The sequence below is a fragment of the Rosa rugosa genome, chromosome 2 (assembly GCF_958449725.1).
Source record: "Rosa rugosa chromosome 2, drRosRugo1.1, whole genome shotgun sequence".
Lineage (NCBI taxonomy): Eukaryota > Viridiplantae > Streptophyta > Magnoliopsida > Rosales > Rosaceae > Rosa > Rosa rugosa.
Window position 1 is genome coordinate 55,928,265 of NC_084821.1, and position 12,833 is coordinate 55,941,097.

Sequence of the window (12,833 nt, forward strand, 5' to 3'; positions counted from 1 at the left end):
TCAGCCATGACTTCTCATTCTATAGTAATTTACATTTATTCAACTTCAGACATTTTCACTAAATTATTCATCCACAAATTATTAAAAATAAAATATTTATTATTAAAATTTCCAACATATGACCTTAGCTCAAATTCTAAACATATTGCAATTATAGACTAATATCCCAGAGTGATGAAACCCTAGCCACCCTAAAGACCGAAGTTGGTATATGCAAGACCTTATACGTCCGATGTCTGGCCTATCCTCTGGCCTAGCAGACGTTGTGCTCTGCTGCCAGACGGGTATTTTGATGCTAGTGTTCGGGGGATTCTTGATTGCTAGTGTTGTGCTCAAATGATTGACTGGATTGATCGGCGTAGGTTTTCGGTGCAAATCTTGAGGCATTAATATCGTCTTTTGTAGCCTCTGGTTTTATCGGCCATCATCGTGTTTGCTGGCTCTTGGTGGTTCTCCAATGTTTTGGATTGTTCGGGTTGATTCATCCCAGTGTTGCGTTCGGATCTACTTTGGGTTTCCAGCATTTGTGACTCAATCCTGGATTGGTGACAACGACGAAGGTTTTGGAGGGGCGGTCGCGGATGCACGGCTAAGCTGCTGATCATGCAGCTGTTTGGTGCATAAGAAAACTAACTGGGCCTGAGTTAGGCTGTTCTATTAGGCTTTGGGCTAGGGATGTCTTGTGTTGGACTCCACTGGGCTGCTTTGCTTTAGTTAAGCTTTTTTGCTTATTTCCAATAATTTCCTATAATATAGTCCAAGCTATATGCACTTTTGTGCACCCTATGTCTTTTAGTTTCTAGGCTTGCTATTTACCACGTCGTTTCATAGTTCATAGACTTGCTTAACATAAGTGAGCGATTAATGTTACTGACTTATCCCATGTTACTGCCGTAGCACCACCACAACTTTTTGATTTGTCTATAAATGACAACAACATGGTATGTAATGACGATTCTGGTTTGAGTATCAATGAAATATCTGTGACATATTATTCAAAAAATAAATTCTATACATATGATTCGTATGTAGTTGACCAACATGTCGGCAGTCACGTGCACCCACCAATAAAAACAAAAAGAACAAAAATAAAAAAATAAAAATCATAAAATTTGAATAAATAAGAAAATTTAAACTCAGGAGCTGTCACAGCTCCGCCTCTCCAGCTTTGTAAATCACATTTCACAATCACTACTCCACCCCCAAAAACTCCGTCTCTCTCCGATAGACTGAACAACTGGACGGCTGAGATTGGCCGGATGGCATCGGCGGCGCCGGCGAACAAGATCGAGCGGGCCCACCTCATGTACCGGGAAGGGAGGTACCAGGAGGCCCTGGGATTCTACACCGAAGCCCTATCCATGGCCAAGACCAAACCCCAGAAGATTGCCCTCCACAGCAACAGAGCCGCTTGCTTCCTCAAGCTTCACGATTTCAAAAAGGTCCCCCCTTTTTTTGTTTTTGTCTCTTCCTATTTTCAAAATTTCAGTACCCAGTAGTTGGTAAAGCATGTAAATTTTGTTTGGTAATGATCATTTTTGATTTTCCAAATTGTTTTCAGAGTATATGAATTGAAAATTTTAGTGCTCTTTATTCACATGGTTGAGAATCTTTGAGATGATTGTGTTTTAGTCTCTATGTTGTAGTAAAGGCTCTCTTTCTCTAGTAAGTACTCTTTTACTGTTTACAATGATGCTGGCTTTGTTCTTATATGTTGGGTGAGTGATAATATAGTTGGATTAGTTAGTTTAGCTGTTATGTCTGGAGGTCTTATTCATACTATTATTTGATCCAACTTTTAAGCTCCTAAGTTTTCTATATGATTTGGAATTCGTTTCTTTCTATCGTGATAAGGAGACACAGCAGCTCATAGAATTCTACACAAACTGTAAATTTTTCAGACATAAATTTAAAGAATCTCTTTGAATTCGTATGCTCTGTCCATAGGTGTGTGATTGCCTTTTTCCACCTGTCTTTTTATTCAGGAAACCAAGATGTAATGGCCAATGCATGAATTCCTTTTCTTATTACAAATGTTGAGAGAATACATTAGCTCAACTATATTAGATCAGATTCTAGTCCTAAGTTCTAGAGCATATCTATATCTTTCTGCATGGAGGACAACCTTGATTTTAAAATTCCATGTTTGCTAGTTATGAGTTCAAATACTGTCAGAGTTGAGATGGAGAAAGTAGTGGTAGTTGCTCAATTTCAATTATGAGGAAGATGAAACCATTTCCCTACAAAAGATAGATTATTTTTTTCTTTTCCAATTTTGTTCTTAGAAAGACTTTTATGTCTTACCGTCTTACCTATAAGAAAAGTTGTCCTTATAAGTTTAACAGGAAAACAATAGGAACTATAATATGTTTCATTATTTGTGGATCTGGTGGATGAACAAGGGAATCCATTCAAGTGAAGTATGTCAAAGCACGTTTTTGTTTTGGCTGTTAAGTGATGGTTGAAATTCAGTATGATCTGTTGAGCACAGGAAAATTATGCATCCAGATGTAGGTTTTGACTTGGCTGTGTATTAATGTAGCTTGTACCTCGGTCTCGTGTCTCTAATTTCTATCTATTTTCACGTTGTGCGTATATGTGCATGACATGAAATTTCATCCATAGAAATTTGTTTCTGGCATTTTTGTCCTATCTGGTGTTTGTTCTTTTCTGTTAATTGATTTCTTACATGACTTCATTCTGATCATCTTAGGCTGCAGAGGAATGTACCTCAGTGCTTGAGCTTGATTACAATCACACTGGAGCATTGATGTTGCGGGCTCAGACCCTGGTGACACTAAAGGAGTACCGCTCAGCACTCTTTGATGTTAATAGGCTCATAGAGTTAAATCCATCATCCGAAGTGTATCAGAACCTTGAAGCTCGTTTAAGGACGCAAGTGGTATAATCTCTTATTCTTTCTGCCAAATTTTCATTAATCCGCATAGAATTTCCACATTACCTATGCTCCAATAATTGAAGATTAGGGGCCATTTAAGATTAATGCATAAGTTTGGTGACCTGCTACTTTTTTATAGAATAGTTTGCATTTAGAATCTAAAATTGGAAAGCAATCATTTGTCCTCACTTTTCGAACAACTTCAGGTTTCTGTTCATTTGTATTTGACATAGAATTATCATCATCATCATCATCATGTTTGCAATTGTGAACATCATCATTGCAATAAATTTACAATTATGAACATCATCATCACCAGCAGCAGTGCAGCAGGTGCTGAAATCATAATTTGCACATGTCAATTTCCTGGCTGTGAGTAAGAAGTTATTTTTTCTGCTTGAGGAAAGTCACTGGCTCCAATACCCGAGTCCGAAGCAGAGCTAGAAGAAGAGGAAGAAGAAGAGGATGAAGCAGAGCCAAATAGATATGGGGAGAGAGAAGAGCAATATATAGGAAAAGAAGATGTTGTAGTACCTTCGAGGGAAGGAAGGGATCAGCTTGCTGAGGTTAATAGGACTACTATTGCAGATGTCATCCCACTCAAGACGCCAACCAACAAGGACTCTGCTGAAGAAGTAAGGGATCCAAAAGAAAACTCTATTAAGACTACTTCCCCGGCTGAAGTTACACCAGATAACATCAAATTATCACCTGAAAAAGAAAAGGGATGGCAAGCAATCCCAAAACCGAAGGGACACTCTTCTCTGGACTATGGACGGTGGGACAGTGTGGAAGATGACTCTAGCGAAGATGATGACGATGATGATGAGGAAGAGTCTCGACCACAGTATCGGTTCCGTGTAAAAACTGTTGGTGTTCGGCCGGTAAAGTGAAGAGAAAATTATACACAGTACTCAAACCAGACAGTCATGATCATAGTGAGTTCAAGATTGAAAAGATCTGGTGGTTTCATATGCTGAGATTTTTATAGCTATGAGAATCCATCTTTGACATGTTAGCGAGCTTGACAATTGTATGGTCATAAGAATCAGGATTTTGCATTTTGTCCAGTTCAGTTGGATTCGTCGAATCTGTGCAGTTGTATATTACGCTCTGCCATTTTCGAATTATACATGCTGCAGCACAGAAATAAGGGGAAGCTCGGTCTTCAATTGAGATCAAACTTGCACGGATTGAGTATTGCTTATGAGCGTCAGGCAATCATTGCTACTTTGATGTAATTATGTACTGTTGTACATTGTCTGTGATGCTTGCATGAAAGCGTTGAAATTGGGATGTTTACCAGACAGATGATACAATACTTCAATATTTAATTTATTTTTTATTACATTTTCTGGTTTCTTAATAGAGTGTAGAGCATATTCCACCGCCATGTACATTAGCAATCAGAGGAACACAAATGGATGAATTTTGTGTTTATTATTTGGGGCAACAATCGAAAATGTGTTTATATTATTCTTTTATTTTCTTAACAAGCACCAACAATACATCTGACGTTAGTAGTTATAATTGTCCATATTTTAAAATGTAGAAAAACATTCACGAATCTAGATACTGATAACAAACTAGTACAGAGTTTCAAAAAAAAAAAAAAAAACAAACTAGTAAGAGCTAAGAAGCAACATCTACAACAGAACGACGCAATTTTCTTCCGTCTAAATTGAATTTTTTTTGGTCAAGTACAGGCAACGCTTGGTACAAAATCTCAGCTGCACGATCAAGCTCCTGCTCACTTATGATCAATGGAGGCACTAGCCTCACAACATTGCCTTTTCCAGCAGTTAACACTAGAAGGCCGGCACTTCTACATGCATCCACAAGAGGTGAGGCAGGGACATCCAATTCAACTCCAATAATAAGCCCAAAACCGCGTATTTCTCTCACATGAGGGTTTCCTCCCAGCTTCTGATTTAAGATATGTTTGAAGTAGAGACCTTTCTTAGAGACACTGTCCAGAAAATTGGGATTTGATATCTTTTTGAGAACGGCTAAGGCAGCATTGCACACGAGAGGTGCACCGGCAAAAGTACTTCCATGGTCACCGAAAGCTATGGCAGAAGCAACTCTTTCAGTCACCAATGCAGCTCCAATGGGTAGGCCTCCAGCTAGTGGCTTAGCTAGTGTCATTATATCTGGGAACACACCAAATGCCTCATGCGCCCACAGATACCCAGTTCGGCCTAAACCACATTGAACCTACAGAACAAAAGAATGAAGAGTGTAAATAAAAAGGGTGTCTGGTAGGAAGAACAAATAAAATTAGTTGAAACACCTTATAAACATACAATGTGAGAGAGAATTACTCAATAAACTTGAATCTTTTAGGCTTAGGTCGCTCAATTCTCGTTTCCCTTTTAAAAGAAATTGAAAGCCTAGTTAGTATTGAACACTCTATGAGACCTACATTTATTTATCTAAAACGTTCTTTTTAAGAATTAGGCATTTATTATAGTTCTTTTATCTTTACTAGTAGAGAGTATTACAACAAAGACAAAATTATAGTGGGCAAGTAGCTAAGGACGTCAAATTTAATTGTTGCTGGTATAATGTAACAACTATATAGGTACCAAACAAATATTACTTTATGTCCACATAGACATGACACCAAAAGCTAAAAACTGGAAACATGAATTTTCACACGGTTATGTATCAAGGAGCATGAACATAATGAAGTTTGGCACTTGAAAAGTCTAAATGATGGTTTATTCAGTCACACTCCAAATTTGTTAAAAAAAAAAAAAAAAAAAAAAAAAAAAGAACCAAAAGGGGCAATAAGACTACCATTAGCTATAAGTATTGAAATCAGAGATGAACCAATACAACAGAAACAAGTTTTTTTGTGCAGTTTGGAAAAGAGGACTGGAAAGAGAACCATATTCACTAGTGAAAAAATAGTCCCAGGAGATCCTAAATACATGGCTAAATGGGCTGCTGCTTAAGGCCATTATCGCCATTATCAAAGGGATTAATAGAAATGAACCAATTGCAATTACCACCTTAAACCAAAGCAACTCAAAACAATTTTGGTGTGGACATAAAGGTTTAGACAAATTTAGAGAACTCACCATCTAGCATATGAATTCGACACAAACTGAGGACAAAAGTAGCTGATTACCTCGTCGAACACCAGAAGAGCCCCAGCCTCATCACAAGCAGTACGAAGAAATTGCAGAAACTCCTTGGTAGCACTGTATATGCCCCCTTCACCCTGGATAGGTTCAACAAAAACCGCAGCAGTTTTTCCAGGCTGAATCAATTTTCTGGTAGCTTCTATATTTCCATACTCTGCAAATGTGACTCCAGGCATGACGGGCTCAAACGGAGACCTGTAATACTCTTTGCTAGTCAAGGCAAGCGCACCTATGGTCCTGCCATGGAAGCTGTTAGTGAAAGATATGAAGTTTGTGGCAGGCTCTTTCGCATCGGGATGATTGTGTCTCTGAAACTTCCTCGCAAATTTAATGGCTGCTTCGTTTGCTTCAGTTCCAGAATTAGTGAAGAACACACGGTCTGCAAAACAAGAGCCCACCAAACGCTCTGCTAGTTCCACCTACAGCAAGCAATGCCACAGAACTTCTAATTCATTACCTCTCCTACCTTCATATCATGACAATAGTGATGATAACATAAAGAAATCAACTTAAAAAAGCTCCAGAGGGAATTCTTTCATTTTATAAGCCCACATCTTCCTGGCAATCAAACAAGAATAGTTCCCGACAATAAAACATAAAGCTCGAACCTGAGGGATGGAGTAGTAGACATTGCTGACATGAGTGAGGGTATTGGCCTGTTCAACCACAGCCTTCAACCAGTCCTCATCACCATGTCCAAGTGCATTCACTGCAATCCCTGAGCTCAAATCCAAATACTCTCTCCCCTCGATGTCGTACAATTTACAACCCTTGCCACTGGCCAACACCACTGGAGTTCTTGCGTATGTCCCTACCAGAACCTTCGCCTCTGTCTCTATAATCTCCTTGCTCTTCGAAAACCCTGATTTCAATGCAGTATCTGGTGCTTCCACGTCAAGGCTAAGGCAAGCCATCACGGGTCTCCGGCCATTGATTAGTCGGACCCTTTGGTCCAAGTTTGAGCTGAATTGACGGCGGAGATTGAGAGGTTGAGAAATTGTGTTGGGGGAGATTTGAAGGGAAGTCATTTCAGCGTAGTTTGATCTTATAATCTGTTGTAAAACAAATCATTTGTGAGAACAATCAAACCAGCAAAGTGGTTGGTAAACTTTGCTATTCGAAAATGCTGTGATCATAAAATGGTGTATTTGGTAAAGCTAAGTGTAGAACTGATGTGGCTGTGTAAACAACTATTTGACTAAGATTTGCAACCTCCTAGACAATTTTGACCATGCAATCAACCTCGAAAATGTACCAACACATGTAATGTGTAGTCTTTACTTCCCAAGCTTCATACTTGGAACATTTTACCTATGTTTTTGTTTATTTGAAACACTTGCATATAAGAAGAAGAACCCAAAACAATTTTGATAGACCATTTACATATATACACTTGACAATGAGAATGAGAAACTTGAGAGCCTAGACTTGAGCAGCAACATCAATTAATGCAATGCACCAAACAAGAGGGGTTGGACTCAACTTGCAAAATGAAAAATCAAAACAAATAAGATATGAACCAAAGAGGTAGGTGAAATTGATGGTTTAAGACTAGAGAAAATCCCAAAATCCTAGTTGAAGCAACATCTCAAAATCAGAAACTAACTGACATGAAATGCAACTGCACAAAAGTTTTTGGTGAATCTATTGACAATAATCAAATACCCAACGAATCAGAAGATAATAAAAATCCCAAATTTCGGAGAATGGGATAGCAAAAGGTGACAACTTTAGAACGAGTTATGAGAATCTGAGTGTAATTGATATAAACCCAAGAAGTTGAGAGAATATGAGAAGCAATAAACGGTAGATTCAGAGTACCTGAGAGAAGATCTGAGAGAATCTGCGGCCTGCAGTAGAAGAAGACGAGAAGAAAGCAAGTTGAAGAGAGAAGACTGCGTCTTGTGTTTCGTTTGGCGGGTTAAGGTGTCCGTGTCCCCTACTCTATCACTCAAACGACGTCGTCCCAGTCAAAATTAAGCCTCTTTTACGTGTAGTCAACACAAACATGACACGATTATGGCCATGATTGGAAGGCAAAAAGCACAAATAGTAGCTAAATTATGACCAATTTGATATCATGGTTACCATACTTTCAAAATTGAGTGATTATTTGTGAATTTTGTCAACTTTAAACCTTATATTCTAAATAGAATCATCTTAAAAGAAGATTTTTTTTGTTTTTTGGGATCAAAGATACCTCGACTAAAGACACCTAAATGGTGAAAACATACAAATAGGAAAAGAAAATGATAAGCTAAGTACAGATAAAGCCATTGATTAACCAGAGGAAAGCTCAATAACAGTAGCCAAGCAGAGGGCAAAATAAATGCCAACGAAGATGGTTAATGTCACAAATAACATCTAACAAGTGCCAACGACTATGCCACACAATTTGTTCGAGAGCTAGGATTTTACATTGCTAGTCGCCCCCAATGTTTAAGTCGATGTCATTAATGCCAACACTGCTCATCTAGCTTCTACCTTTGCGCTCTCTGACGACAACAATGTTATTAGCAAGCTCAAAATTCTTAGCATTACCAATTTACTCGTGCAAAAGTTCAAATTAATTGTGCAGTCAATCGTTATCTAATCTGACGATGAACACTAAGTTTTAATGCTTAATGCACCAATACATTAATGTATCATAGAATTTTCGTGATCATTTGAGATTCTTGAACCGCTAGAAATAGACAAAAGTTCAATTTTTTTTTAGAGTTAATTACATATAAGTGTATCTTTGAATGTTTTTTTAGCCATAAGGCCACCAACTAAGTTTTTCCCTCATAAGGCCACTAGATTAAAAATGGTGTTATATTTTGGATATAAAAACTAACATATTTACATAAAATGCCACTAGAGTAAAAAGTCAACAACCATTCTCTCTCTCCTATCCGGCGAGGTCTCCGGTCAACTCCGGCCGACCTCCGGCCAACTTCTGGCGGGACTCCGGCCGACTTCCGGCGAGTCTCCGGCCAACTTCCGGCGAGTCTCCGGCGACCACAAAAGCTACTGTCACTAACATCAAAAGCTACTGTGACTAGCAACAAAAACTACTCTAATGAGATTTCCGGCAACCTCCGGCGAGGTCACAAAAGCTACTATCACTAGCAATAAAAGCTACTATCACCAGCAACAAAAGCTACGCTGGTGAGATTTCCGACGAGGTCACAAAAGCTATTATCACCAGCAACAAAAGCTATTATCACCAGCAACAAAAGCTACGTTGGTGAGATTTCCAGCGAGGTCACAAAAACTACTATCACCAGCAACAAAAGCTACGCTGGTGAGATTTCCAACGAGGTCACAAAAGCTACTGTCACCAGCAACAAAAAGCTACTGTCACCGACACAAAAAGCTACTGTCACCGACACAAAAAGATACTCTCACCAGCAACAAAACCAATTGATTATCCATGTTGATAGTGTAACACAAATCTCAAACAACAAATGCTAGAGATACGAAATCACAACATAAAGAAAACTGAATTTCATACAAAATCCTAATTTTCCAATTTGATAAACTATTGACATAAAAAAACTTAAAATCAATCAAAATGAAAATAGAAAAGCTACTGACATCAGCTTGAAAAGATACTAACATAAGTACAGAAAGCTACGATCGCTATGATGGAAAACCACTATAATAGTTACAGAGAGGTACTGATTTGAAAACAAAAGCTATTGACATTAGCTTGAAAAGATACTAACATAGACACATAAAGCTACTATCACTATATTGAAAAGCCACTAGAACAATTACACGGAGCTGCTAGCTTTTCACTTGGGGCAAACTGCATCAACATGGCATCCAAGTGCTTGAAGTGACTCAAAAGGCACAGTTCTTCCAGGAAAACCTGCAGGTAGATTAAGTAAATTATGCTTCGCAAATGCGAGAGATCTAACATTTTTATTGTTAACTACAATTATAGGTAATCAGTTTACAGAAACAGGTCATAAAACCCTCTCGATCTTAATTGTGAATCAAAAACCCTAACTCAATAGATTCCAATTCAAATTTCCAAAGTAAATCAAAAAATCTCATCAGCAAAAAAAAAATACATGTACCTTTGAGGTCAGAGGAGAAGGTCCGAGCAGAGATTGCAGTAGAAGACGAAGAAGAAGTAACAACGAGAGCCATTTCTGAAATTGAAGCAATCCAATTCGGTCCGATTCTGGTATAGGAGTCCTCGACATCGGAGATCGGCGCTCCAGTTCGGCCGAGGACGGCGGAAGACGCCAGAGGTCCTCTCCAGCAGCGACTACTTCAATTTCTCAAACGAAATTTGAAAAATTACTGAGAGGAAAGAGTAGTAAAACAGTAGAAGGCGAAGCAACGAAGACCGAGGTCGACTCACTCGCGGAGGAGAACGAAGATCCGGTGAAGGCAAAGCTCATCGAAGACGCGCGGTGTTTCCAGAAATTGGACGCCGGAAGAGACTGGACTCACTCGCGGAGGAGAACGAAGATCCGGTGAAGGCAAAGCTCATCGAAGATGCGCGGTGTTTCCAGAAATTGGACGCCAGAAGAGACTGGACTCACTCGCGGAGGAGAACGAAGATCCGGTGAAGGCAAAGCTCATCGAAGACCCGCGGTGTTTCCAGAAATTGGACGCCGGAAGAGACTGGATGGTGCGCCGAGGAGAGAGAGAGAGATGAGAATGCGATCTGTTTCAAAAACATCAGTTTATCGAGAGAGAGAGAGAGAGAGAGAGAGAAGGTTGAGGGCAAAATAGGTATAGCATAAAAAGGAGCTGATGGTTTTGGGCCTCAAAGTGGCCTTATGTGTACAAAACAATTTAGGTGGCCTTATGACTAATATAAGTCTCAAAGTGACACTTCTTTGTAATTTTCTATTTTTTTTTTTTTTACTATGGTCTGTCAAGTTCGGAAGATAGAAAAAACTCAAAAAGAAGAAAAGCGCGGTGGAGAGGCCGAGGAGACGAAGCGGAAGAGGGAGCGGAGGAGTTTGGGGATCAATTGAAGGCGGCGGAGAATAGGGCGTTGGATTTGAAGAGATAGATGGATGTGGATTCTGCTCTGGAGGAGATGAAGTCGATTAAGTATACGCAGGAGAAATTGGGTTCCGATTTGGTGCTGGAGGGTTCGAAACGCGAGAGAGGAAGATGAGGATGCATTGTATGCTACAATGGTGTTTCGAAACGCGACAGATAATGTTAGAAGGGTTGCTGATGAAGACTTGGGTTTGAAGAGGCAGAGTGGGGTTATTCAAGAGGTTTCTTAGTTGAGGCACAGTGGTGCTCCTAAGCTGAACACTATCTCTGTAGTTAAGAACCAAGAAGCAACATGAACTTATTGTTCTTTAATCTTTTGTGGTGTGGATATTGAGTCAGTTTGTGAATCATAAAACTATGAGGGTTTTTATATACGGTGTTGTAGTTTACATGCATTGAAATTTGAAATTTGATTTCGGAATTCATCTTGTCATTTGGTTATTTGATAGTATATATGTATATACGTTAGCATAAAGTATAACATTGTTGGTTTTCACTGTTGAAAGAGAACAGATGTATGGTATGATAAACAACAAAGTTCTTAAATTTATGGTTGCTCCTGAATTTTGCATTCAAATTTGATTAGTTTTAGGCTCTGTTACTGTGATACATTATAGGTAACCAGACAACTGAAACATTTCTGTGATTACATGATACTCAAATGATCTGATACCCGAGCTAATGTAATAAATAGTCTCCTTCTCAAAAGGTTAGCTTAAGTTCTTTTAGATCTCATGTGTGAGAATTGGGAAAAGGGCTAAATTGTTTTGGCTATAATTTTGGGTAATTTGGAGGGAAAGGAACATAAGGATCTTTGAAGACTCTGATCTACTTGCAGTCTGAGCTTGAGTTGAGCCCCCTTTGGCGTAGTTTGTTTTGTGAGACTGTCATAATCTTGGTTGTATCAGACAATGGCCAATTGGCCACTTCCATTAACAGATAACAAAGATACAAATTTGTCATTTCAAGGATTTGCTTAGTTTCTCTAGGATAACAAATACGTACCCTGTGGCCCAGATGTCATTCCTGTTATGCATGAAATTGTGTACGCTTAATAGGCTAGCAACATACTTTCTTTAACTTAGTTTCACTGTCTGCTTGATACTTTTTAAATATTGTTCTTTGTAAAATTGTCACTGTATCTTTGTACTTGCATGGCGCCTGGCGGCCTGCTTTCCATGTCTCCTTCCCTTCTATTGTTTTCTTCTTATCAATATTTATGGGCATCATTCACAGGTATTGCAAAGCCTCAATTTTTCACTTCTCAATGTGATTTTGCAACAAAGTAGGAGGGCTGCAAAGTAAGATGATGGCAATTCGAAGACAGAATCTGAGAAAGTAAGATCAGTGCCTCTAACCATCATGTTAAGAGTTCCCCTAAAGTCCCAAACCCTAACATCTAGTCCAGGATGATCGAGTAAAGATCATGATTATGAAATGTGAAGCATCCATTTGCGCCTTTATTTGATCTTTTCTAAGTTGTTGCATTTAGACTTGATTTAGGTGTTTCTGGGTGTTTGAATGTTGCGCACCAAAGCTTGAGCCCTGAATGCATACCAAAGCTTCATCTAAATGGAGTACTTATTCTGCTACTTGAGATTTGAAGCTGCCCTGCCCAACTTATGAAGTCATATAATGTTACCTCTGCTTTACACACTAGCAGTACATCAATCAGTCTTCCACTCACCCTCTGAAGCTTGTGACATTGTGTTTCTGTTCTGATAAACTGATAATTGTAATCAAAAGTTGGGTAGCTCTAGGTTGATCAA

The 12,833-nt window shown here is 38.9% G+C and overlaps 2 protein-coding genes across 2 annotated transcripts; one reads left to right on the plus strand and one right to left on the minus strand.

Annotated features, from left to right (window-relative positions):
- The first annotated feature begins 1,138 nt into the window (after positions 1 to 1,138).
- LOC133728589 (uncharacterized) lies at positions 1,139 to 4,198 on the plus strand. Its single transcript, XM_062156006.1, has 3 exons — positions 1,139 to 1,442; positions 2,714 to 2,902; positions 3,307 to 4,198. Exons 1-3 carry the CDS (start codon positions 1,260 to 1,262, stop codon positions 3,790 to 3,792), a joined length of 858 nt encoding a protein of 285 aa, XP_062011990.1. The 5' UTR covers positions 1,139 to 1,259; the 3' UTR covers positions 3,793 to 4,198.
- Positions 4,199 to 4,512: 314 nt separating this feature from the next.
- LOC133728590 (acetylornithine aminotransferase, mitochondrial-like) lies at positions 4,513 to 7,955 on the minus strand. Its single transcript, XM_062156007.1, has 4 exons — positions 7,873 to 7,955; positions 6,660 to 7,103; positions 6,036 to 6,470; positions 4,513 to 5,116 (listed from the first exon to the last, which is right to left on the minus strand). Exons 2-4 carry the CDS (start codon positions 7,077 to 7,079, stop codon positions 4,532 to 4,534), a joined length of 1,440 nt encoding a protein of 479 aa, XP_062011991.1. The 5' UTR covers positions 7,080 to 7,103; positions 7,873 to 7,955; the 3' UTR covers positions 4,513 to 4,531.
- Between the last annotated feature and the right edge of the window lie 4,878 nt (positions 7,956 to 12,833).